The sequence below is a fragment of the Prionailurus bengalensis genome, chromosome B4, assembly GCF_016509475.1.
Source record: "Prionailurus bengalensis isolate Pbe53 chromosome B4, Fcat_Pben_1.1_paternal_pri, whole genome shotgun sequence".
Classification (NCBI taxonomy): Eukaryota; Metazoa; Chordata; class Mammalia; order Carnivora; family Felidae; genus Prionailurus; species Prionailurus bengalensis.
Window position 1 is genome coordinate 51,832,611 of NC_057358.1, and position 25,417 is coordinate 51,858,027.

The 25,417-nt window shown below is 36.4% G+C and overlaps 2 protein-coding genes across 6 annotated transcripts in view; one reads left to right on the plus strand and one right to left on the minus strand.

Moving 5' to 3' along the window:
* Positions 1-16,480, minus strand: part of PLCZ1 (phospholipase C zeta 1) — a 47,903-nt gene extending 31,423 nt beyond the window's left edge. Inside the window, exons 1-5 of one of the 5 annotated variants that reach the window (XM_043561948.1) lie at positions 16,378-16,480; positions 15,733-15,888; positions 14,581-14,704; positions 1,334-1,565; positions 104-305 (exon numbers count right to left, since the gene is read on the minus strand). In XM_043561948.1, coding sequence (XP_043417883.1) covers positions 104-305; positions 1,334-1,565; positions 14,581-14,704; positions 15,733-15,743 — 569 coding nt within the window. In that variant the 5' untranslated portion in view covers positions 15,744-15,888; positions 16,378-16,480. Of the gene's footprint in view, positions 1-103; positions 306-1,333; positions 1,590-14,580; positions 14,705-15,732; positions 15,889-16,377 lie in introns of those variants that run through there. The other 4 variants (XM_043561949.1, XM_043561950.1, XM_043561952.1 and 1 more) reach the window with 4 other exon arrangements.
* A 24-nt stretch (positions 16,481-16,504) lies between these two features.
* The window catches only part of CAPZA3 (capping actin protein of muscle Z-line subunit alpha 3), a 38,943-nt gene continuing 30,030 nt past the window's right edge, over positions 16,505-25,417 (plus strand). The window contains exon 1 of the mRNA XM_043561953.1: positions 16,505-17,570. Coding sequence (XP_043417888.1) covers positions 16,658-17,557 — 900 coding nt within the window. The 5' untranslated portion in view covers positions 16,505-16,657 and the 3' untranslated portion in view covers positions 17,558-17,570. The remainder of the gene's footprint in view (positions 17,571-25,417) is intronic.

Sequence of the window (25,417 nt, forward strand, 5' to 3'; positions counted from 1 at the left end):
ATGTTTTTGTACAACATGCAAGCCTACTTTCACTGTGAATTACCACTTATTGGAAATTCCAAGTGTTTTAAGATGTAATGGTTATAAAAATCAAAATAAATACCTTACATATCCCCAAAGGTCACTTGGTCCCAGTAACTGGTCAGATATCAAGTAGGTATTATGTGAACTTGAAATAAAATAATCATTTAGTGGTTGAGTCATATCTTGATAAACTCTTCCACAATCAGGTTTAAATATTAGACATTCAGATGAACCCATGTATCTTATAAAACCTTCAAATGACATCCGATGTGCTCTCTTAACTATAAAAAATAAAAGGATGCAGAAATAACGTTAACTGTGTAAAAATTACATCTCACTTATTCAATAGTAAAGCATATTTCTAAAATATTTAAAATTAATAATGATACTATTTCTAATTTTACTGTAGAAACAAATTTTTTTTCTAATGAGTACCCTTAGTTGTTCTATATCAACATTCAAGTAGAGAGTATATTATTTAATCTCTGATTTTTAATATTTTAAAAATACATACAAGAAAATACATATATCATAGGCCAATGAAATTCCATAAGCTAAACATCTAGAAAACCAGCACCCAGCTCAAAGAACAAAACATTGCAGAACCCCAGAAGTCTGCCTCCTGCTAATTTTTTACTCTCTCCCCACTAACTCAAGTGTATTCAGTGGTCTGGCCACTGATCACCTAGATTAGTTTTCTCTGATACATTATTAGCTTAGATGGCCATTTAGTTTAGACCAGATAATTATATTCAAAAGTGAAGGAAGAGCAAACAAAATTTAATGTTTATGAAATGTTGTAGACAATTACGTGTATAGACAATGGAGAAAGTAGTAATTTTGTAATATTTTATTCATTTCCTAGAATAGTTTTCACTTAGCTAATTTAATATTTCTATATATTTTCAATAATGTATGTATGAAAGTAGAAAACTGCCTATTACTTGGTTTTCCTCTTATTAATGAAAGTGAACATGCTTTCTTTCATTACAGTACACATAACAGAATTTCATCCTGCTTTCCAGGCCCAAGCTCATTTCTGAACACTTACGAGATATACTGAAGCAGTTAAAAAAAAAAAAAAAGAAGAAGAAGCTGGACAATGAGGTAGGAAAGAATGTAATTGTTTACACAATGTAGTTTCCTAAAAGCTTTAGATACAGTCTATAAAATATAGAAATAAAACTGCCAATATTTTATTTTATCGAGAACAAATTTGACCCATTCAAAAATTTGAATTTGAGAACTGTAATTCATAAAAAGTACATTGCATTTAAATATTTGATAAAACTTTGAAATGCAAGCATACCTTCTTCAATAGGCTCATATTTCTGAATGATCTCAAAAGCAATATTTTGACTCATGTCAAGTATATACTGTTCTTGTATCAAAAATTGGAGCAGGTTTTTTTCAACAAGAAATTTCTGGTTACCAGAATACGTGTTGAAAATCTCAACAATTTCTTCTCTGTGCGCAATAATTCGATAAATTGATCTAAATTCTTCTATGGTGATTCTTCCTTGCTTCAGCCTGTCATTATCCTACTAAAAAAAATGACTGGTGGGCTCACATGGTGAATATAAAAAACACAAAATAAATGAGTTAGAGTATTTGTATAATATATAAAACAACTAATATGTGAAGGAAGATGAATCTTACATTGGATTCACATCTCAAATAAAATCTATAAAACCGCATGAAATGACGCCAAAGTGAAAAATCACCACCTAAAACCCAGTGGCCGCATTGGGAATGGAAAAAGGTGTGGGAAATCACCAGGATTCTAGGTTGTCTTTCAATTATACATTTCATTTTTCTCTTCCACTCTCCTTCAGTACCTTCTTAAAACCAGACAGTATGTAATCTCATGCCACAGGTATGTGTAAATGCCAGAGTAAATCAGACATTCAAGGTCACTGTAAGCTACAGAAACTCCAATAGTGGTGGTAATACTACAGTAAATGCAGTAGTTATGTATCTTAAGGAAGTGGAATGTACATAATCACTGAAGAATTGGGGGCAGGGACAAACAAGTTAGGTTCCAATAAGAAAGAGTGGATTCACCTGGCTCTTCTGGAAAATTCATGTTTGAACTTTATGAGACAGAGACAAAGTGGGCTGGGTCCAGTTACTAAAAGTAACAGAAACACTGTGAGGTTTCTGAGTAGCAAAATGACTAGCAGAAGTAAAAGCTTAGAATGATTAGTTTGCATAACCAATTGGAAGAGATAGAACTGTAAGATGGATCAGAGAAGATGCAATCTAGGCAGGAGGTGGTGAGTAGAAACAAAAGAACTGGTATCAGCAAAATTATGAACAGAGAAGTCAGAAGGACTCAACTTATTAAATTTTACATTCATGAGAGAGAGAAGTCAGGAATGTCTAGAATCAGGGAGAGTTAGAATAAAAAGTTAGTAGAATCATTTACAAAAAAAAAATGGGAGGTATAGGAAGTATACCTTAGAAGGAAATTTAATTTCCAAAGAGGCTATTTATTGACATTCTTTCTCATTACATTGTAAAGAGCTTGACAAATTATGAGTGGGATGTGTTGAAGGGCCATTGTAATGTGGTGAAATCTGACAATTTGTAAGTAGAAGGAGCTAACATTACATTCCTAGCTCCAAAATAGATGGGAACTTGGGACATATAAATTAAACTCTCTGAGCTTCATAATCTTCATCTGCATAGTGGGGATAGCACTACCTATGTCATCAAATTGCTGTGAGGACTGGAGATACATTAAATGGTAGCTGCAAATATCAATGTATGGTTATATTTTATCAAGTTCTGCTTCCCTCACATCATCCAGCCTAGTGTTTCCTCTTTTGCACTTGTGCCTATAAAATGAATCCCCAGGGTACAACAGGGGGTAAACACGCTGGAAATGATCTATTCATTTCTTCAGCAAAATTTCAGTAGTAGACCAGTTTGATATGAGGGATCCAAGAGGCAGTCGGAGCTGGGAATCAAACAGGAAGAGCACCAGTTCAGTTCACAAAGGAACATTAATCTATGTGTACGAAGCAACTTGCAGAAGGAGGGACTGAAATAAAGCCCCAGGTGGGAATGAGACAGAGATAAGTTTGAGAGAAAGGCTGGGATCTATGGTTGTCAAATTGGGCCCAGAGCTCATTAAAATAGCTCTTTAAAATTATGTAATCTTAGAGTAATTCATATTATCAATTTATCTTAGTTGACTAACAAGATTCGACTTACTATTTTTAAATTCTGGATTTTGAAGTCTACATAAGTCAATGTTATAGAATTAAATTTACTTTATTTTAGCCCCATCCCACTCATAATTTGTTATAAGATCTTTAACAAGCCCATAAAAACCAAAGTGCGCCCATAATTCCTGAAAATTTTGTTATATAAAATTGTATAAATTAAAAATTACAGTCCTACTAAATAGCAGTGTAAAATAAAATACATTATCCACTAAGTAATAACAGTTTTATTACTTTCGGGCAAGGTTTAAACTTGGCAATCTGACTTGTTCTGTTTTGTTTTTCCCGAAAGATCAAAGTTGTCATCTGATACTAGAAAGCATTAAAGGTGTAGAGTTCAAACAAAATTTCACAAATCCAAATAATTGCTGTAATTGATCCTACCCAAAGGAGTCAACCATCAAAAATTAATTAAATTGCCAAAAATTAAAAACCCCACACAACACGTGAAAATTGTATTACTGAAGATGGGAAGTTTTAATTTTAGTAGAAAGAGAAGGAAATGGAAAGCAACAGAAGTCACTAATCATGGAGTCTGGGTAACAGCATTGGCAGCAGGGGAAGAGGGAAGAAGGAAAGTGATGAGCAAGAAAGATTCAAATCTGAGGACTGAGACACATAATAGTGGCTGAAGCAGATAGAATAACAATGTATTAATTTCATATCTCCCCTGTAGGAGGAAAATGGAGTTCAGAAATCATATGTCAATTGTCCCCAATCCCACAGAAAAGCAGCAGGAAGACATACATGTCAATCAATACACCACTGTGCATATTGACAGTATATAAGCAAAATTAAATTGTGCAAAATACAAATCCAATCCCTTCAGCTACCTCTCAAATTGCTCAGTATTTCTTTTTTGTCTTCCAGACAAAATCCAAACTGCATTGTCTGGCATCCAGGGTCCTTTAAGATGTCACTAATGGCAACTGCTCTCATTCCTTTCTTCCTTGTATCTCATACTTTTGGCGCTCTGAATTAGTTATAGCATAAATAACAAGCTCTCTTGCTACTGAATAGGCTGTTTCTTCTGTCTGGGATACCCTTCTTTAACTTCCTAACCTACTAATTTTTACTCATTCTTTTTTTCATTTTATTTATTTATTTATTTATTTATTTATTTATTTTTATTTTTATTTTTATTTTTACTGACTATTGAAAAAAGTGTCTTACTCTAGAAGTCTTCCCAAAGTCCCTGTCTTCTCCCAGGCCACATTAGATACCCCCTGCCTCTCAGTTTTTATAAGACTCTGCATCTTCTTCTATATAGAGTTTATTACACTAGAGTGAAAGTCTCTTTTTTCTAAATCCCTTCTAGAATTGCCTTGGATAGGAAGTTTGCCATTTTTTTTCTTATACTCTTGGTACCTAAAAGAGTGCCTGGCTGGAGGTATTCAGAATATGATCTATCACCTAAACAATGTTGTAATTCTGGTGAAATATGTGCATTTAATTGGATAAAGGAGTTAATATATCCCTAAACCTAGGAAGAATAAGAAAAGATATTTTTAAATACACATCATAGAAAATATGCAAAATGCCAGGCTCCACCTCGGGGAATATTGTAGCTTTTAGAAATGTTACATATTAATCATTTATAAGTACAGCATAAAATAAGAGTAATGAAGCCAGTTTTGTTTAAAAAAATATTCATTAAGTGTTTTTTTACAAGGCATTATAAAAAGAACTTTATCAAAAAACTCATTCAATGTTTATGTATAATTTAAAAACATATCTCGTACCTTAAGATCATAAATGCCATGAAGATAGATATTCTATTCTTTTTATTCCCAATGCCTAGTACTGGACCTACCCTAGCAAAGGACATCAGTGACTGTATGTTTAAATGTATGGTTGAAAACATGAAGCTAAAAGAACATATTAAAATAATTCTATTGATATTCTGACAGTATACTTTCAGAGAACAGAATCAAAGCTTTTCATGTTGTTCCCGGTTTCCACTGCTTAGTTTGCTAGTAAAAAGATGAGATGTCGCTTAAAATAAACAACCATATAAGAAAGTTGATCTATCAAAACATAGAATTTACTTTTAAATTAAGATGAGGTGTTTTAAACTTGTCTGTAAAATTACACTAAAAACAAAGTATTCTAAATATATCACAGGATCTGACATATTAACTTTTTTTTTAATTTTGTTAAAGTTTATTTATTTATTTATTTATTTATTTATTGAGAGAGAGAGAGAGAGAGAGAGAGAGAGAGAGAGAGAGAGAACAAGCACATGTGAGCCGGGGAGGGGCAGAAAGAGAGGGAGAGAGAGAATCCCAAGCAGGCTCTGCACTGTCAGAGCAGAGCTCAAGGTGGGGCTCAATCTCAAACTGTGAGATCATGACCTGAGCCAAAATCAAGTCAGACGCATAACCCACCAAGCCACTTAGGCGCCCCTGACATACTACTTGAAACTGCTTAGCAACTTTGTCTTCTGTCTTCCCTTTCTTCCTAACTAAATATTTGAAGCAGAAATGAAATTGGGTAATAAGGATGTAAAGGCAACACCTTATCAGAGCCCTCTGGGCGTTCATATTCTAGAAAAGGAAAGCCGGTATGAAAGTGTTATAATAGAAACTTTATACACAACAGACAAAGAAAGTTCAGTGATTCTTCTTGGAGACAAAAAGAGAGTCTTTATAGAAAAGGTGATCCTGCAGATGAGCTTTCAATGACAAGGAAGACAGTTGCCTGAAAATGGGGAGAAGGGTTATTCTAATTGTTGGGATCAGAGTAAATAAACACATAACAGTACAAAACAGGTTATTAGAGAGGATGTTAGTAAAGCTTCAGTGAGAGAGATAAAGGTGAAGTCAAAACTGTATCCAAGGGGCCCTTGGCCCTGAGGCCCTCAGACTTCATTCTCAACCAGTGAGTTGCTGATGAACTTTAATGAGGGAAATCATATAGATTTTGTTTTAGAAAGATTACCATGGCATCTATAAAGAGGGGAGATGCTAGGATTCAAAGCAAGGAACCAGTTCGTAGGGCTATTCAAATTTTAATGGACATATAAGTCACCAAGGGACTTGTTAAAATGCAGAGTCAGCTTCAGTACGTCTGATGCTACATTTCTAACAAGCTCCCAAGGGATGCCAGAAATGCTAGTCTGAGGAGCACGCCTTGAGTAGCAAATAGTTGGAGACCAATTGACTTTGTGTAGAAATAAAATACACCATAAAAGATTTGAAAATTGGATGTAGAGGTAAGGTAAAAGGAAGAGTCCCGGAATCTCCCAGGTTTCTGGCCTGGATAACTGAAAGAATGGTGCTTCCATCACCAAGAAAAGAGAAGACGACACTTTTGAAGGGAAAGATGGTTACTTAAACATATTAAATTTGAAGTATCTTCATCTAAGCCAAGACAACTAGTAGACGATTGGGATGGGAAGTGGGGACTAATGTATTACTGGAGAAAAAACAAGGATTTTGCAGGCAGACAGATCCAGATATGAATCCCCACAGTAATATGATATAAACCATATCAACATTCCTCACCTCAATATCTTAATGTGTAAAAAGAGGCTAGTGACGACTTCCTCGGATGTTTGTTAAAATAGTGCATGCAATGGCACAAAAACAGACACATAGACCAATGGAATAGAATAGAAACCCCAGAACTAGACCCACAAACGTATGGCCAACTCCTCTTTGACAAAGCAGGAAAGAACATCCAATGGAAAAAAGACAGTCTCTTTAACAAATGGTGCTGGGAGAACTGGACAGCAACATGCAGAAGGTTGAAACTAGACCACTTTCTCACACCATTCACAAAAATAAACTCAAAATGGATAAAGGACCTAAATGTGAGACAGGAAACCATCAAAACCTTAGAGGAGAAAGCAGGAAAAGACCTCTCTGACCTCAGCCGTAGCAATCTCTTACTCGACACGTCCCCAAAGTCAAGGGAATTAAAAGCAAAAGTGAATTACTGGGATCTTATGAAGATAAAAAGCTTCTGCACAGCAAAGGAAACAACCAACAAAACTAAAAGGCAACCAACGGAATGGGAAAAGATATTCGCAAATGACATATCAGACAAAGGGCTAGTATCCAAAATCTATAAAGAGCTCACCAAACTCCACACCCGAAAAACAAAGAACCCAGTGAAGAAATGGGCAGAAAACATGAATAGACACTTCTCTAAAGAAGACATCCAGATGGCCAACAGGCACATGAAAAGATGTTCAGCGTCGCTCCTTATCAGGGAAATACAAATCAAAACCACACTCAGGTATCACCTCACGCCAGTCAGAGTGGCCAAAATGAACAAATCAGGAGACTATAGATGCTGGAGAGGATGTGGAGAAACGGGAACCCTCTTGCACTGTTGGTGGGAACGCAAATTGGTGCAGCCCCTCTGGAAAGCAGTGTGGAGGTTCCTCAGAAAATTAAAAATAGACCTACCCTATGACCCAGCCATAGCACTGCTAGGAATTTATCCAAGGGATACAGGAGTACTGATGCATAGGGCCACTTATACCCCAATGTTCATAGCAACACTCTCAACAATAGCCAAAGTATGGAAAGAGCCTAAATGTCCATCAACTGATGAATGGATAAAGAAATTGTGGTTTATATACACAATGGAATATTACGTGGCAATGAGAAAAAATGAAATATGGCCTTTTGTAGCAACGTGGATGGAACTGGAGAGTGTGATGTTAAGTGAAATAAGCCATACAGAGAAAGACAGATACCATATGGTTTCACTCTTATGTGGATCCTGAGAAACTTAACAGGAACCCATGGGGGAGGGGAAGGAAAAAAAAAAAAAGAGGTTAGAATGGGAGAGAGCCAAAGCATAAGAGACTGTTAAAAACTGAGAACAAACTGAGGGTTGATGGGGGGTGGGAGGGAGGAGAGGGTGGGTGATGGGTATTGAGGAGGGCACCTTTTGGGATGAGCACTGGGTGTTGTATGGAAACCAATTTGTCAATAAATTTCATTAAATAAATAAATAAATAAATAAATAAATAAATAAATAAAAAGAAGGGCACATAAAAAAAAATAGTGAAAAAAAAAATAAAATAAAAAAAAAAAAAAAAAAATAGTGCATGCAAAAACCTAACACAGGGCCTAGAATATGGCAGGCGATGAACAAATAGTAGCGTGTATATGGTTTTGTTGTTCAGGATAGAAAATTTGTGCTTTGTTCCTGTTAAAGTAGTAATGGAAGCCATTGAAAGTCAACAGGTGGTGACATAGGAAAGTCCAGAACTCACCTCCTTCCAAAGACATACCAAATATACAGCTATATATGGGACAATTCCCTCTGAAAGATACCTGGAAACTAGCTGAGTGAACTAACTTGCCTATATATTGAGCAAATGAGAAAAAATTCTATATCAAAATGGGTAGGAGAGGCTGAGACACAATCTCTCCACAGACATCACCCCCAACAGGATGACATATAATTGAGAGTGAACACACAACCCTCAGCTCTCCCTGAGGAGTGAAGGGTTTGGATCTAACTTGTAATACCCCAAATTTTAAGACTTCCACCTGAGAGATAAGTCCTACAAATACCTAGTTCTGAAGGCCAACTGGGGCTTGTGTCCACAAGATCCACGAAACTATAGTAAAGAGTTCTTAAGAGCTCACAAGGACTCTTGGTGGCTAGTCCCCGCCAGAGCTTAGCACGGAGGTATAGACTAACATGTAGTTTTTCCTTGAAAGAGGCCTACTTGGTCACCTTAAAAGCCATAGCCTGAGAGTCATGCTTCTAATCTAACACAGGTTTTGGGGCCCTACAGTCTTCCCCAGAGACCAGGGAAGCCAGTAGGTACCATTTTTCTGCTTTCCCTCTATCTCCCTCCAGATCACTAATATCTCCCTGAAACATGTGTGTGTACATATCTGGCACTCCAGCTTTTACAGCTGCCACTCAGAGGTTTGTGCTCACAGGTTCAGCAGAATTGTGGTAAACAAAGAGAAAATCCTTGTCTAGTTGTCCCTCAGGAGGTTGGTGCAGAGGGAGATGACAGAGACATTTGTTTCCAGTCTTTCCCTGAAAGAGGTCTGTTTGTATACTTTATAAGCTACTGCCTGAGGGATCTAATCAGCCCACATCTAGGTGCTGACTGGGATCCTCCCCTTAGGAACACTGATGGGTCTTGGCCTCCCTCAGTGACTGGGAGCCACTAAGAATAAAGCAGGCTGCTTGGACAATTGCAAAGGTTGAGAGACAAACAAAAGCTAAGTCTGGGATGAACAATAAGGTTCTTCTTCTAAACAAGGCCACTCCTTCAAAACTGGTGGAGGTGGCTGTTCTATCTAATGCACAGAAACTAACACAGACAGTAAAAAAAAAAAAAAAAAAAAAAAAAAATGAAGAAATAGAGGAATATGTTCCAAATAAAAGAACAAGATAAAACCCCAGAAACAGATCTTAATGAAACAGAGATAAGCAATTTACCTAATAAAGAATTCAAATAAGGGTTATAAACAATATGAAGATTACTCAAAAAATTAAAAATAGAACTACCATATCATACAATTCCATTTCCTGATATTTAGTGAAAGGAAACAAAATCACTATTTTGAAAAGGTATCTGTACCTCCATGTTTATTTGAGCCATATTTACAATAGACATGGAAGCAACCTAAGTGTCTATCAACAGATGGATAAAGAAAATGTGAATAAGATATTATTCTTCCATAGAAAAGAAAGAAATTCTATAAATTTTGACATCATGGATGAAGCTTGAGGCCCTTATGTAGTGAAGTAAGTCAGACAAAGAAAGACTACTATATGATCTCACGTATATGAGGAATCTAAACAAACTGATCTAATAGAGACAGAGAACAGACTGATGGTTGCCTGAGGCAGGGGTGGTGGGGTGGAAGAACTGGGTGACGGTGGTCAAAAGGTACAATTTTACAATTATAAGATAAACAAGTACTAGGGATGAAATATACATGATGACCATAGCTAACACTGATGTAGGATATATAATAACATGTTCTGCTGATGTAATACACAGCCTAGTAACTAAATTAGCAATACCATATTGCAAATTTGAAAGTTGCTACAAGAGTTATCTTCAAAGTTCTAATAACAAGAAAAAGAAATTTGTACCTATGTGAGCTGATGGATGTTTACTAAACTTGTTAATCACTTTTCAATATATACATACAATTCAATGTATGTCAAATCATGTTGTACACCTAAAACTAAGACAATGTTATATGTCAATTACATCTCAATAAAACTGGAAAAAAAAGAAAAGTTAATAAGATTGTTCAGGAATTATATGTAAAGTAAAAAGAAAGAAAATTAAGGACAGATGGAAAAGGAAAGTTCAGAAATTTTCAAAAAAAAAAGTGATGTCATAGAAGTGAGAATAGGAGTAGTTTAAGAAAAGAGGGATAAATAAAATGCACAGAGAGGCTAACCATTGTATTTACCATTTTAAAAATAGAGGTTTTCAAGGTAGGTATGAAGGCAAAATTTATTGCAATGAATCATTGAGGAAATGGAGAAAGAAATGTAAAGGTGTCTTTCAGTTTATTTGCTACAGGAGAGAATATAACTTTTACAAAAGGATATGGAGTGGGGCGCCTGGGTGGCTCAGTTGTTTAAGCGTCCAACTTTGGCTTGGGTCATGATCTCAGTCTTTGTGAGTTCGGAGCCCTGCATCAGGCTTTATGCTGAAAGCCTGGAGCCTGCTTCAGATACTGTGTCTCCCTCTCTCTTCCCATTCCCCACTCATGCTCTGTCTCTCTGTCTCTTTCTCTCTCAAAAATAATTAAATTTTTTTTTTAAAAGAGAAAAGGATATGGAGCTATTTATTTTTGAGAGAAGATTAAAAATAAGCTTATACTGTGGCAGACCAACTAAAATAGGAAATCATAAACTTGCGGTGGAACGAAACAATATGTAGCTGAATTGACCCAAGTTGCAGATTTGTAGGGCAGACACAGCAGAGAAATACTTTACCTCCTCTCTCTACCTTCTAACTTTCAAACCACTCTACACTACTGCCAGGTATATCCTAAACTTTGCACTATTTCCCTCCTCAGAAAGGTTCAATGGCTACCCATCGTCTATAAAAAAAAAAATCCAAACTCTGTAGCCTACCTCAGGACTTTTGTGATCTGGCCATACCTAGCACTCCTCATCACTTCCTTGCATACATCCTATGTGCAAGTCATACATTGTTACCTTTTATTCATCAAGCACTTCTCACACTGTTATCTACATATACTGCTTCTTATTCTTCGAGGGACAATAAGAATGCTCTCTGTACCACAGCCTCTGTTATAGATGCCCAAGTTTGAGTCTCTGTCTTCTCAGATTCCCTGTAATTATTAACTATGATATTTATTATTATCTACTTATAAAATAGTAATTTCTGTATTTCTTTTCCTCCTGATGAGAGAGAGAGAAGTGAGAGAGAGAGAGCACTTTATTAATTTTTTACAATCCACAGTTTCTAACAGAGTCCCATGGACATCCTTTAGATTTAATAATGGCTGTTAACTGCTTAGAGAATTTGAAAATTTAAGGTAAGTCCTATAATAATATGAATTCTTAAAATTAAGAAGGATGCTATTTCATACTCAACTAACAATCAAGAATGTAATCTCAGACTAGCAATATTCTGTTGAAATGACACAGAATATTTCTTATAAAATATATTGTATGCTACAAATTAATGACAATGGTAAAAGCAATAAAGTTTTTTTTTTTAATAAAGGGATAAAACAAAATCTTACAGAATTGCTCCCCACGTCATGGCTCAAGAATTGATTTTGTAAAATGAAAATGTGAATATTTTGCCAGGGTCATAAAGGTACACCTTCTTTACTTAAATTTCATAGTAAATATTCACCCAATAAGAAAATAAATTCACATCAGAATTTATGCCAGCTTCTTAAGAAATCAATAAATGTAACGCAACTTCCTATATTTTTTGAACAATTATGATTGATATACTTCAAATAATATTTATTGAGTGCCTACTTTTTTCCAAGCCTTATACTAGATAAATTCACAAATAATATTTACTATTCAGCACAATCCGGCAAGAAAACTATATTAGTTTCCCCATTCTGCAGGTTAAGACATTTGCTTAGGGAAATTTCTGATTTGCCAAGTACTGAACAGGGAAGATCTGATGAAGTGAAGAATCTCCACGCCCATTGAGCTTGCCAATAACAATAGCCCTGAGAAGCTGGAAGATTTTGGTCACCAAAATAAGATTCTTTAAGATTCATTGCATTTACTCTGGCTACAAGGTGTACCGTGAATTTTGGAAAGATAAACAACAAAAGTTGAAGCAAAACAGTCCAATGTTTAAGAAGCTTAATTTTTAGCTATCCAGAAAATTTCATTAGCCAATACACCTTCCCTAGCATTCTATTTAATTAATTTCTTAATGCATATATGGCAATGTAGCCAAAGGCAACAAAGTATCATCTATTCAAGGGCCTAGGGGAATTATTTTGATAACAATTTCTTGTCATGATCATCAGCCTTGTTTATATGCAATTTATGCTTAAATTATTTGAGGCCATTTTAAAGAGGTTTTTAAAGAATTCTAAGCAATCTCTGTCCCTCAATTATAAAAATTATTTTCATAGTCATTCCAGAAAGGTTTTGCTAAACAAACTAGACCTTCACCCTCTCGCATTTAAATAACTGTTAATATCAATTAATGACCTATTTCTTTACCTGTTAGAACTGTTGCACATTTTACATAACACTTTTTAATAGGGCATGCACTTTACTCAAGTACATCTCAGACACATATCTTCATTTTGCAGGTAATGCAAAGCAACCTGATAATCACTGAATAAGATTGATCACATTTCACATTTGATACAGATTTAATATATTACCTCTCTGTTGTGTTGAACGTGAATTTTATTAAACCAAAAAAGTACTTATTTGGTTCTCCCATTGAGTGATACCACTGGGGGGAAGTTCTACTTGTGAAGATCTTTCACAAACCTTGTGTTCTTCAGGTATAGTATTAGACATGAGTTGCTTAAAATTCTGATAGTTTATGGCAGCACGGACTACTTGAATTCATAAAAAACAATCTGAAACGTTTGTCTTTTACTGCAGTCTCTTGAGAAGTGCAGCTTTTTTTTTTTTGAACCTCCTCTTTGTGATTTGTAAACATGGGGGCTAAATCTTGTTGAGAGAAGTACTTGATAGGGCTGCTCCATGGTCTCCTGTGTCTCTGCAGGTTTTCCAGCAGAGGCACCAACACTTACCTCAGAACTAGCTTTTCAAGGATGTTTGCATGATGAAAAGATAATATCTCCCTCGAGGGGAAAAAGCAGGTTTCTTTACTGTGCATGATAATAATGATAAGGGCACCCTCCAGGGCAAAGATCAGACAGGCTTACTCCCTGTAATAAAAGATTTGGGTTCCTTAAACTTGAGGTCCCTCTCTGATAAGACAACCCAGGGCATGTGCTTCTGTCAGTTGGCCCTCTTCACATCATGCTTTGGGAATTGAGACTTGGAGAAATAGCACCAAAATGCTGATACCCTTGCAATGGTTATTTTTGTAACAAGGCTATTTTCTCTGAACCAAAAGCCTGCCTCGGCCGTCATCCATGAAATTATATCAGGCTAACTGGTTAGCTTACAGGCAGGTAACACAGGTTTCCCAGTTTGTATTAATGGTAAGAATTTCACAGACTGTTATCTGGGTAGTCACTTTCAGAAAACAGTATCATATTCAGGATTTCCATCTTCTTAACTTAAGTAGCCAATCCAGTATTTTTACTTGATTTGCCAAGAAATTTGCCATTTCCTAGCACAAAACTCAGCTGAGTGCTTGGATTTTTCTTACTTATTGATGATCTTTCCCTCTGTCCTTTAGTGAAAAAATTGATCCAGTTTCCATCCCCACTAGTTCTTCAAACAAAGAAAACTTCTGGCATGATTTTCTACTTTGAAGTGAGTAAAATACCATTTTTCTCAAGATTTCTTTTTCCTTCTATAAATCACTAACATCTAATCCATTTACCATTTCTTCATTTATGTGATTTTGATCTAATCATATGACCAATCCTAATCTTACATGAACATTCTTGTATCTTCAACTAATTATGCTAAATTAATAATCTGGTATTATTTCAAATTTTACCATTAACTTATTTTATCTCCTACCTAAATTCTCTCCTTCTTGATTGTCAATATATTTAGCATAATTAATTGCTTTAATTCTCAAGAGACTAATTTTTCATATGTATTTTCTGTAGAAAGCATCCAAGTAGCTGTTGACATTTCCCCTATATTGGGGAAATATAGTCCTTCATAGGATGGGGCAGACAAGGGGTGGATATTATCTCACCTTAAAAATAGATTTCACATGAACATAATTGCACTGAATATCTAATTTTTCAAGTAATTTGTGAGTTTTTTCTAGGTTAATTTTTCCACCTCTAAATTCATCCCGAATCATCGACAAAAACCATGTATGAAGCACAAAAAAAGAAGTTAAGGAAATTCTCACAGAAAATCATTAAGTACTTAAAATGCCTAAGGAAATATTTGATTTCTTTTCAATTTAACGTTTTTATTTTTATTTTTAAGGGATAGTCTATCTTTTGCTTAAGTGACAAAATAATTCTATGATAAATTATGGTTAAAACAAAATTAAGTAGGTACTATTCTGTAGTGAAGGTATGAGAGGGCATACATAACAGAATAAAAATTATAGGAAAAGAATAAAAATAAACATTTGAGGAATCAAGTTATTATTTGGGAAATACAGTCTATTTCCTGAGACATGGACTTGGGGGACAGCTGGGCTTCAAGATCTCCCTGTCACTTGACGTCTCTCAAGTTCACTTTCCTCATCTGAAAGGTGAGCAAATTAATATTTAGGGAAAGTGGGGGCATAAGTTCTCAATATATTACTGAACACAGTTTCTGCTACTGAGTGTTCGATAAATAGTTACCATGTTTGATATATTATTACCATGACATTAGCCAGATGTCCAGCTACATGTGCCAAAAAAAGGCAACATTTTAAGTACCACCAAAAAGGGTTAAAAATGCCATGCTGAGTGTATATTTGGTATGAATAGAAAATTAAAATAATCAAGCTTACTTACCGTATACAGACAAACTACAAAAAAATTAGGACACTTCAATTGGAAAAACTGAAGTTGGGAATTAATATGACAACTTATAATATCATGAAAGGTACTTGTGAAAATTGTTCAAAATTCCACTCAGTTTCAGACTGCTAAAACTAATGAAAAGCCCTCACATATAAAGGCTATGACTTAATATGGCAAAGCTCATGTTCTCATAAGAAAAAGACAGGACGTAAGGGCAATGCAGAAAAGTTTAGGACGGATGGCAGGAAGAGGTTTATACTTAAATGAGAGAGGCTTAACTTCCAGACTCTTCAGAAAGAAAGAGGAGAATCAAGTAAAGGGGATTAATTAAGAGGAAGAAGAGAAAAGAGGAACAGAAAGGACTTCTGAATGGATATTTGTTCTCCATATTTTCATGACCTGTTGTTATGCTTCTCCTTGCTTAGTAGTCTCTCCCCATTACATGTTGTCACAGGTTTCAAATATAGTCAACTCTGCCCTTTTGTAGTAAAGGAATTTCTTGATATTCATCAGCTGTTGCCTCTGACCCTTTTCTAGAGAGAAAGCAGAAAATACAGAGTGGTTTGCGCCTTTGTTCTTTGGAGATAGCTCACAATTAAATCCCATAGAATCCACATGCCAGATGTGGTCTCTGCATTTCACTGCCCTTGAAAGTTTCTGGCTTCTTGCTTACATTTTAACAATCTTCAAACCCTCAATGGTTATAATGCAGTATCCTCTGCTGTTTAGCATTTTTCTGTCAACTGCCATCGTATCTTGTTTTATTTTTACTCTTTTGTTGAACCCCCCTGAAACTTTTGGGCATAATGTGCTTCCAGTGGGTTTGGGGAGAATATTCTGAGGGCCCGAGGATAAATAAATGCCACTGTGGTCCCCAAAGGTGCAAAGGGCTGCCAAACCCTCTCTAGAAACTCTAGGCTGCTTCTGTAGATTCCTGACAACATAGAATGCCCACAGCGACACACCGCTCTTGAAGAAGGCTGTTTGGGAGGCTAAGTTTTTAAAATCTTCAAAATACATACAGCTGAATGGCTTGGTACCACGCTGTCAGGTGACCGTCATGATTTTCTTTTGGCCTGAACACCCATGGTGACATCATCAAAGGTTCCACACTTCATAGAGAAAGGTTCTTTATGACTTCATCAGGAGACTCAGCTTGCAGGACAACCTGTTTTCATGATTAGCCATAGTAATCTTAAGCTTGAATGTTTAACACCTTGATGGGAAAGGTGTCTCATGGAACGTTTTCTCATCCTTTGAACACTCTTTATTTCAGAAGCTTTGCTTCTGCTGCAACCAAGCATGTCACTTAGCGTTCTGAGTAGGAAAGAGAAAGAAAGAGTAATTCGCAGACTGTTGATACAGGCTCCTCCAGGGGAATTTGTAAATGCCTTTGATGATCTCTGTCTGCTTATCCGTGATGAAAAACTTATGCACCATCAAGGTGAGTGTGCAGGCCACCAACACTGCCAGAAATATTGTGTACCCCTCTCTATCGATGGAAATCCAGTACTCTTGTCTCACCACAACGTAATGGGTGACTACCGATTTTTTGACTATCAAAGCAAACTTTCTTTCAAATTCGACCTGCTTCAAAACCAGTTAAAAGACATCCAAAGTCACGGTATCATTCGGAATGAGACAGAATACCTGAGAAATGTTGTTCTGTGTGCCTTAAAACTGTACGTGAGTGATCACTACCCAAAAGGAAATTGCAACGTGCTGAGAAAAACCGTGAAAAATAAGGAGTTCTTGATAGCGTGCATTGAGGACCACAGCTATGAAACAAGAGACTGCTGGAATGGCCTTTGGAAATCTAAATGGATTTTCCAAATCAATCCATTTCTAACCCAAGTAACAGGAAGAATTTTTGTGCAAGCTCACTTCTTCAAGGCTGTCAACCTTCATATTGAAATCTCCAAGGACCTGAAAGAAAGCTTGGAAATAGTTAACCAAGCTCAACTGGCTTTAAGTTTTGCGAGGCTTGTGGAAGAGCAAGAGAATATATTTCAAGTTGCAGTCTTAGAAGAATTACAGGAGTTATCGAACGAAGCCCTGAGAAAAATTCTACGAAGAGATCTTCCAGTGACCCGCACTCTTATTGACTGGCAAAGGATACTCTCTGACTTGAATTTGGTGATGTATCCTAAATTAGGTTATGTCATTTATTCAAGAAGTGTGTTATGCAACTGGATAATCTAAAGGATTGCTCCTGGTAATTGTCTCAGCCTGATTTAGTGGTATTTCCGGGAGGGGTGTTGGTATTTTCCTAAAGTTAAGAAGCCACTAGAGATGCCTATCACTTGACAAATGTAAGTTTAAATTAAGGAAAAGTGTAACAAATACTTTTACTCAGGAAATATTAACCAATAAGGCAAAAGAAAAGGGTGATGTAAGTGTGCTTCATGGTAGCAACCATCATAAAGCCAGAGATGCCTATTAGAACCTAAAACAGCTTGAAACAATGTGGCACCCAGAAGTATTACAAAGGTGGCCAGGGCTAAGGCTGTGTGTATTGTGTGTGTGTGTGTGTGTGTGTTTGGAAATGACCTTTGATTTTCTTAGTAACTAGAGAATGTATACAAAGAAAAGTCACTCTGCAAGTGATAATTCACATAATTCCGTTCAGTCGTACCCAACCCAGACAGCAGATTTCAGTAAGTGACGTAAGTAGTGGATATTCCATGAAAACAACAGATATCAAAAATCTACCTCAGATGAAGAACTAGAGGTAAACTTAGAGCCCCTGCCCTCCAAGAATTGGGATTATTCAAGTCCCCAGGCTTTTCTTTTCTTTTTTAATGTTTATTTTTTAAAGACAGAGACAGAGACAGAGCATGAATGAGGGAGGGGCAGAGAGAAAGGGAAACACATAATCCGAGGCAGACTCCAGGATCTGTGCTGTCAGCACAGAGCCCAACGTGGGACTCAGACTCATGGACTGAGAGATCATGACCTGAGCTGAAGTCGGATGCTTAATGGACTGAGCTACCCAGGTGCCCCAAATCCCCGGGCTTTTCTGATAACTAAGATGGTCTTTGAAAAATCAACTGGAAAAGCTAGAAAACTTGGGAAAAAATCAACTGGAAAAGCCTGACCTCTCAAGCTTACATAGTTGAATTCTTGTGAAGTCATCACTGTAGGCATTTGTAAGTGCTTACTTCATGCCAGGCCCTGTGCTCAACGACTGGCACACAACTTTTCATGATTCAGCTGGCACTATTAGTAATTCCATTTTATGAGAGAAGAATCTAAGATTTTGAGTTGTTTAATTCATCCTGGCACATAGTAAGTGACAGGTGTGTCTGGCTCTGCTCTTATCCTCTAGGATATGACCACTCTCTCTGGAGGCCTGTTTCATTAAGAGCTGTACATTCTAGGGGGCGCCTGGGTGGCGCAGTCAGTTAAGCGTCCGACTTCAGCCAGGTCACGATCTCGCGGTCCGTGAGTTCAAGCCCCGCGTCGGGCTCTGGGCTGATGGCTCAGAGCCTGGAGCCTGTTTCCGATTCTGTGTCTCCCTCTCTCTCTGACCCTCCCCCGTTCATGCTCTGTCTCTCTCTGTCCCAAAAATAAATAAACGTGGAAAAAAAAAAAGAGCTGTACACTCTATAATGATTTAGGCAAGCATTTCATCCAAAGGACACTTTCATAGGATCCAGACCACAATATACCTATTCAGTCACCCTATTACTATTCCCAGCAAGGTGACTGACCACTTGCTTATGGTCTCAAAGAATTCCAAATCTAAAGCTCTCTAATAAGATTGCAACAGAACAGTAGAGAGACCCCATCCCCTAATTCTGACTTACTGCTAGGCCAAATTCTCTGTATTTTGGATCCAAGCTGTTGAGAAAAGATCTCATTCTACATAAGAAGCATTGGAGCAGACAAGGTTAGAATTTCTAAATCTCAAACATTTCTACCTTAACTGGTGGTTCTTAGAGAATCTCAGGAGAATTACTTAGGGCATATCTTTAAAAATACAACTTCCCAGGGACGCCTGGGTGGCTCAGTCAGTTGAGCCTCCGACTTCGGCTCAGGTCATGATCTCACAGCTCCTGGGTTTGAGCACTGCACTGGGCTCTGGGCTGACAGCTCAGTGCCTAGAGCCCGTTTCAGATTCTGTGTCTCCCTCTCTCTCTGCCCCTCCCTTGCTTACACTATGTCTCTCTCTCTCTCTCAAAAATAAATAAACATTTTTTTAAATTAAAAAAAATACATCTTCCCAGTATCCATCCTCAGATTTGATTTAGTAGGCTAAGAAATCTATATTTTAAACAATTTTCAGAGAGGACTCTGTTGCAAGGGATCCCAGCACTACATTTTAAGAAATATTGGTCCAATCATAAATCCAAGCTTACGCTTTCTATTTACTCAATTAAAATAACTTCTTGTAAAACTATTGCCAAATGAAAGCCATGTCTACTACTTCACCAGATTTGCTATGCACAGACCAAGGACAGGCCTTAATCGGTTATGTTAAAAAGTTAAGAAAAGCTTTTCTAAAGAAAAGCAGCCAAGACAATTGCTTCATTGCACTAAAACATACCCATCTGACAGATTATTTAACAAAAATTTGAATGGATATTATGGTTTTATATATGTAAGTGCTGATTTGCCAGAACATTCCATAATAGGACTTACTGGTTTATAGAACAATCACAGGAGCATTTAATTCCCACTGAAATGTGGGGTTTTTTAAATAATATTTATTGGTATTTCTGCATATAAAAAGTCACATGTACAAATCATAGAAAATGCTTCAGGTATAAAGCATTTTGGCCTATTTCCTCCCATCCAATTTTATGGAATTGTTTTACATATTAAGAATTACAACATATAAAAATTTTTATCCTGTTCTTTTTACATAGCCTCCTATATCATAAATATGGTCCCATGTCATTAAAATTCCTTGAGCACATAATTTTAATTATTTACATGATATTCATACAGTTCATGCACCTACTACAAGAAAACTACTTCTCTATTCATACATAATTTAAATATTTGGCATTTTATTTCTGTTATTAATTGGGTTATAGTGAGTATCTCTATGCATAAAGCTTTGCCCACATGGTGGATTATTTCCCATAAGATAAAGTCCCTAAAATTGCATATTGAAAACATAAGAACATATTCATGATTTTAATATATATTGCCGAATTGCTTTCCAGAAACACTTAACAATTTATAATCCCATCAATAACATAAGAGAATGTCTAGCTCACCACAGTAATCTTGGAAATATTAAATATCAAATGTTTTCTCTGATAGGCAACAAACTTTAAAAGAATATAAACAAAGAAAAAGGTGTTCACTAACTTATGCCATATTATACCAAAATCATTCCCACACTGATTTTATTTGGTAGTTATTTTCTTTGTTTGGATCTAGAACAGCCAGAAAAATCTACAACTAATCCTTTCTGTATCTTTATCATAGACACAAAGACACACATACACACACACACAACTACACTTAAACCTACTCTAGCAATATACATATATACACACATACCCAAGCATATACACACATATACAAAAAATGCTTCAGATCCTGAGGAATCATTGTACTGTTTTTTTTCAGTGTATTATTTTTTATATTCCAGTGTTCTCTCCTCCCCATCCCATTCCCAACTGGAATGTAAGCTCCATTAGACTGGAACCTTGTCTATTTAAGGATCTAGTCCATTACTGTCTATCATTTGATAGGTAATGAGTGAATGAGTGAACAAATGAATAAGGGTAACAAAGGTATGAAACATGCTAGGTTTAGTTGACCTTAAGATTTTGTAAACCATCAATACCTGCTGTCCTTTTAGGAACTATTTATTCCTTTGCAGATGCCCCCAGCTGATGTTGTGACCCTTCATTTGATTGCATTCTGAAGCTGCAATTGGCTACCTACTGCTCTGATGAAAAACCTTTGCTCTTTTCCCACTCCAAATGGACAGAGATTTCTTCTCCAACAAGTTTAAGAAAATCAAGTTCTTGAAAAGTCATATTTTTCTTTCAATTTTACATAATCCTCTGTCAAAGATTTCTGTGCCCTTCCTCTTGGCGGGGCTGGTCCAGAGGGCTAGCCCAATGGCTATATCATATTCTACTCAAGCAGAGATTCAGGAGGAGCATAGATCCTTTAACCCACCCACTAGACTGAGTCCCTGATATTCTGAGGACATGCCCTACCCTCAGGATTGCCTTGAGGCTAAAGCAGGCTTCAGCTTTCCTTTTCTGTTGGAATTTTGATCACAGTATACAAACCCCAACTACTCCTTTCTACTTATCAATAAGGTCTCCAATAATCAAATAGAGTTCCTACTAGACTCTGCATATTTATGAAGTTCACATAACTGATTACATTTTAGTAAACCAATATGAAAAGTACTTTCAGGTCACAGTCACTCAACCAGTTTTTTATTTATCTCACCTTCTCCTCAATCTCCTCATCAGGACACATCTCTTAGATTCTCACCCTTTTGCTTGGATAATTTCAGGAGCTTCTTAGTATATGGTACTATTGTTAAAGAATGGGTTCTCTGTCTACTGCTTCCTATATTCTAGTGAAATCTATCTCAATCCCACATCAGTCACTAGTCTCTCCTGATAAGCAGTCAATTTAGTTTTTTCTATTGATTGACCCCAATAGCCTTCTTCATGATGTGTTTCGAATTTTTCTACTCTACTTAAGTTCTGCTTCCTCATCAGTCCCTCATTTAGTAAATGATGCAGTCTCTTTACCAAGACGACATATGCTTTCAAAAAAGAGCTTCTACAGCTTCTTCTCTCTACACTTAAAAATATATTTATTTTCTCTCCTGCCAAATAGTGTCCAAAGAAGCGTATGTTCCTTTTTAAGGCTAACTCTTCCTCCTGCTCACTTGATCCTAAGTCCTTGATATTTTGTCATCCACGCTCTTGATTGTTCAGTTACCCTTTTTGGTTCTTAGTTCCTCACTAGCCCCATCCATCTTGGCTCCTCTCCTCCACCAGCAAGTGTATACAGTTCCAACTAGCCTAAAAAATTTTCCCTATAAATGTCTCAGGTCCTTTCACCATGAAACTTTTCAAAGGATTATCCTATTCTTGCTTTTTCTTCTGGATCCTTACCACTTATTATTTTCTTAAAGGAATGGATTTAATTAAGAGACTGCTATGTTCTAGGCATTCTACCAGCAATTTCATCTGCCTCATTGATTCCTTATAAGAACTTGACAACCGGGAATTATTTTTTACAGCTTAGGAAACTAAGAATATTCATAAGTAGCCTTGCCAAATTGACACAGCTGGTAAGGGACAGAACTGGGATTCCAAATCAGGTCTGTCACACTTGAAAACTCCTGTTCTGTATACCACATCATGCTGCCTTAACTCTGCAACCTCTGGCTGCCAGTGTAAAAATATAATAAAAATCCATTCTCAAAAGTTTTCAATATCATAATTGTTGATTCCAATTGCCTTTTGTCAGTTATTGTCATGAGAAGATGACTACTTCTTCATCCTGAAAAACCTTTAATTCCTCGGTTATAATTGCATTTTAGTCTCCCCTTCCTCTAATTCGTTTCATTTCTCCTCCTCCACCGAACCTCACACTCAAACACAAATATTCTCCAAACCTTAGTTTTCCATCCTCTTCTTTTTACCTTATCACCTTCAGTCACCAAAGTCTTCAGCAACCACCCGATTCTTCAAAATATTCACCACAATATTCATCAGGTACAACAGGACTGGAGAAAATAATCCATGGCTTATTACTAAATAGCTCTTCAAAACTATTTTCAATACCATTTGCATATTTTTCTCTTCCCTCTTGGCTTCCAAACTTGTTGCTTTTTTTTTTTTCGCTAAGCACCGTATTTATTGTAAGATACAACATTGATTGACCACATTCTACCAGAAGAGCTTTGCATAAACATATCTCCCAGTTTGACTTAGACCTCCAAGAATATTCTATCTTGGCACTGGTCCCTTTGTCCATACTCACTGCCCCTTCCCACCCAACTGCCACATCCATCCAACCCCAGTCCACCTACACTCTATAAATGAAAACAAGACATCTACTAAACAATCACACAGATGACTCTAATCAACTTGACTTTAGGCTTCTTTTCCAATATTATCTACTACAAATCCTACCTTTCAATGTTAAAGTAAACATTTCCAGAACGAAGCTGTTATTTTTACCTGCTCCTCTTTCCCTCAAACAAATTACTTTCTTTTTTCTGCTCTTAGAAGCACTATCTTGCCATTAACTCAAGGCCAAAACTCAGACATCCTTAACTTCTTTCCTATTTTCTAAAATGTAACTAGTCATTGAATTTTTTTACTTATGTTCCTGCAAGTATTTTTCTTACTTATTCCCTCTCTCTCACCTTATCAATAATCTTTGTTACTTCTCACTTATCAAGATTTCTAATAAGTCTGCCTTCTTTTCTTTTTTTAATGTCCAATCTATTCTATGAAGTTCTGCCAAATTAATTTTCATAATCCTCAACTGATTACTCATTGATGTTATTCACAGTCTTGATCAAACACTTTTAAAAGATACTGATTGACTAGGGAGTAGATTTCACATTTTCTGGCTCAGTGTTCAAAGTTTCTCTGTGATCTGAGTGCCCCTTGCGCTTCCATGGACCTTATATGACTTAACTGGACTTAATCACTTCTTCCAAGAAGCCTAAGAGACGCTTCACCAGAAGTGCTGTCTACATTTCTTAAATGTGAATGCATTTTATGTTTAATTCCGCACTGGTAATTGTCTACATTAATTTGAATATTAGATGTGAGTGTTTGCCCTGTTTCTCTTAATAGGCCAAAGGAGAGATTTTGTTTCTTTCATGCACAATGTAATGAAAATCTATAAAACTTTGAATCAGAATATCTAAGTTCAAGTCTTGATTCTACCAATAACTACTCTTCTGACATTAAGAAAGGTTAAAATATATGACATCTTTGGTATGATTTTTTTTTCCATTTGTTAAGTGAGGGTTGAATGCACATCTAGAATAATTTTTTTACATATACTGTGTGAACAATACATGATTGGTGAATAAATAAATGTCCAAGAGAAGAAAGCTTCCAATAGTCTCTCAGGTTGGTCAGAAGTTCACAACAAGCATTTCCCAAAGATAAGAGAAAGTTCTTGAGAGCATCAATCCAAACAAATTCTCCGCCTTTTAGGAATTGTAATTTACAAATGTCTCTGAGTTGGAAGTACAGCTTTGCATTTTAAAGATCATAGTGTCTGGCACATGATAAGAATACAATTCCCACACTATATTGCCCTGACAATTCATTCTTGATGTTATATCACATGCCATGTAGATATAGATAGCTTAAGGAGGCTCCGGGGACAAGAATTTAATCAGTCTGTGCCCAAACAGAAATCATATGAAAAATACAAATTGGGTAGTTCAAAAAGATATAATGAAGGGATTATCCACAAAGATGAGGGAACACTGAGGAGAGTAAAATAACATTAAATCTGTTCACATATTTAGGTCAAGGTTAGGGAGTGGCCACCAGAACCTAGAGGGAGGAGTCAATATAATGGGACATGAGAAGAAGGGCCTCTATGAAGGAGCACTGACAGCCTGAGGAGGCCCCTCAGAAAGAGAGAAAGGGCATAAGTGCTCTCCTTTTTTTTTTTCTCCAGCTTCTGTCAGAGCTCCCCATTGGCAAAACTAGTCAAAGCCAGAGGGCAAGGGAGTCCATGTACATCAGTCTCCCATGGCCAGTAGTAGGATGGGGAAGGGGAGAAGGTAGATTTGGAGGGGCAAATGGAGGATACTATACACATTCATTCTGAATGTGATTTTTGACACCTTACAGGGCTTTTACTTTGGTAAGATGAACATCCAACATTTACTATTTCGTCCTTTTGTTCATTTGTTCATTTAGAAATGCCATTAGTTTAAATAAATAAATATATTTTATAGAGCTACATAAAAGATGTGTTTGGAAGGATTTCAAGTAAGTTTTCTGAATATTTTAGTCCATTTTAATGCCTTGAAAAGGACAACCTCTTCTAGGTTATAAATGCAACAGATTTTCTGAATTAACT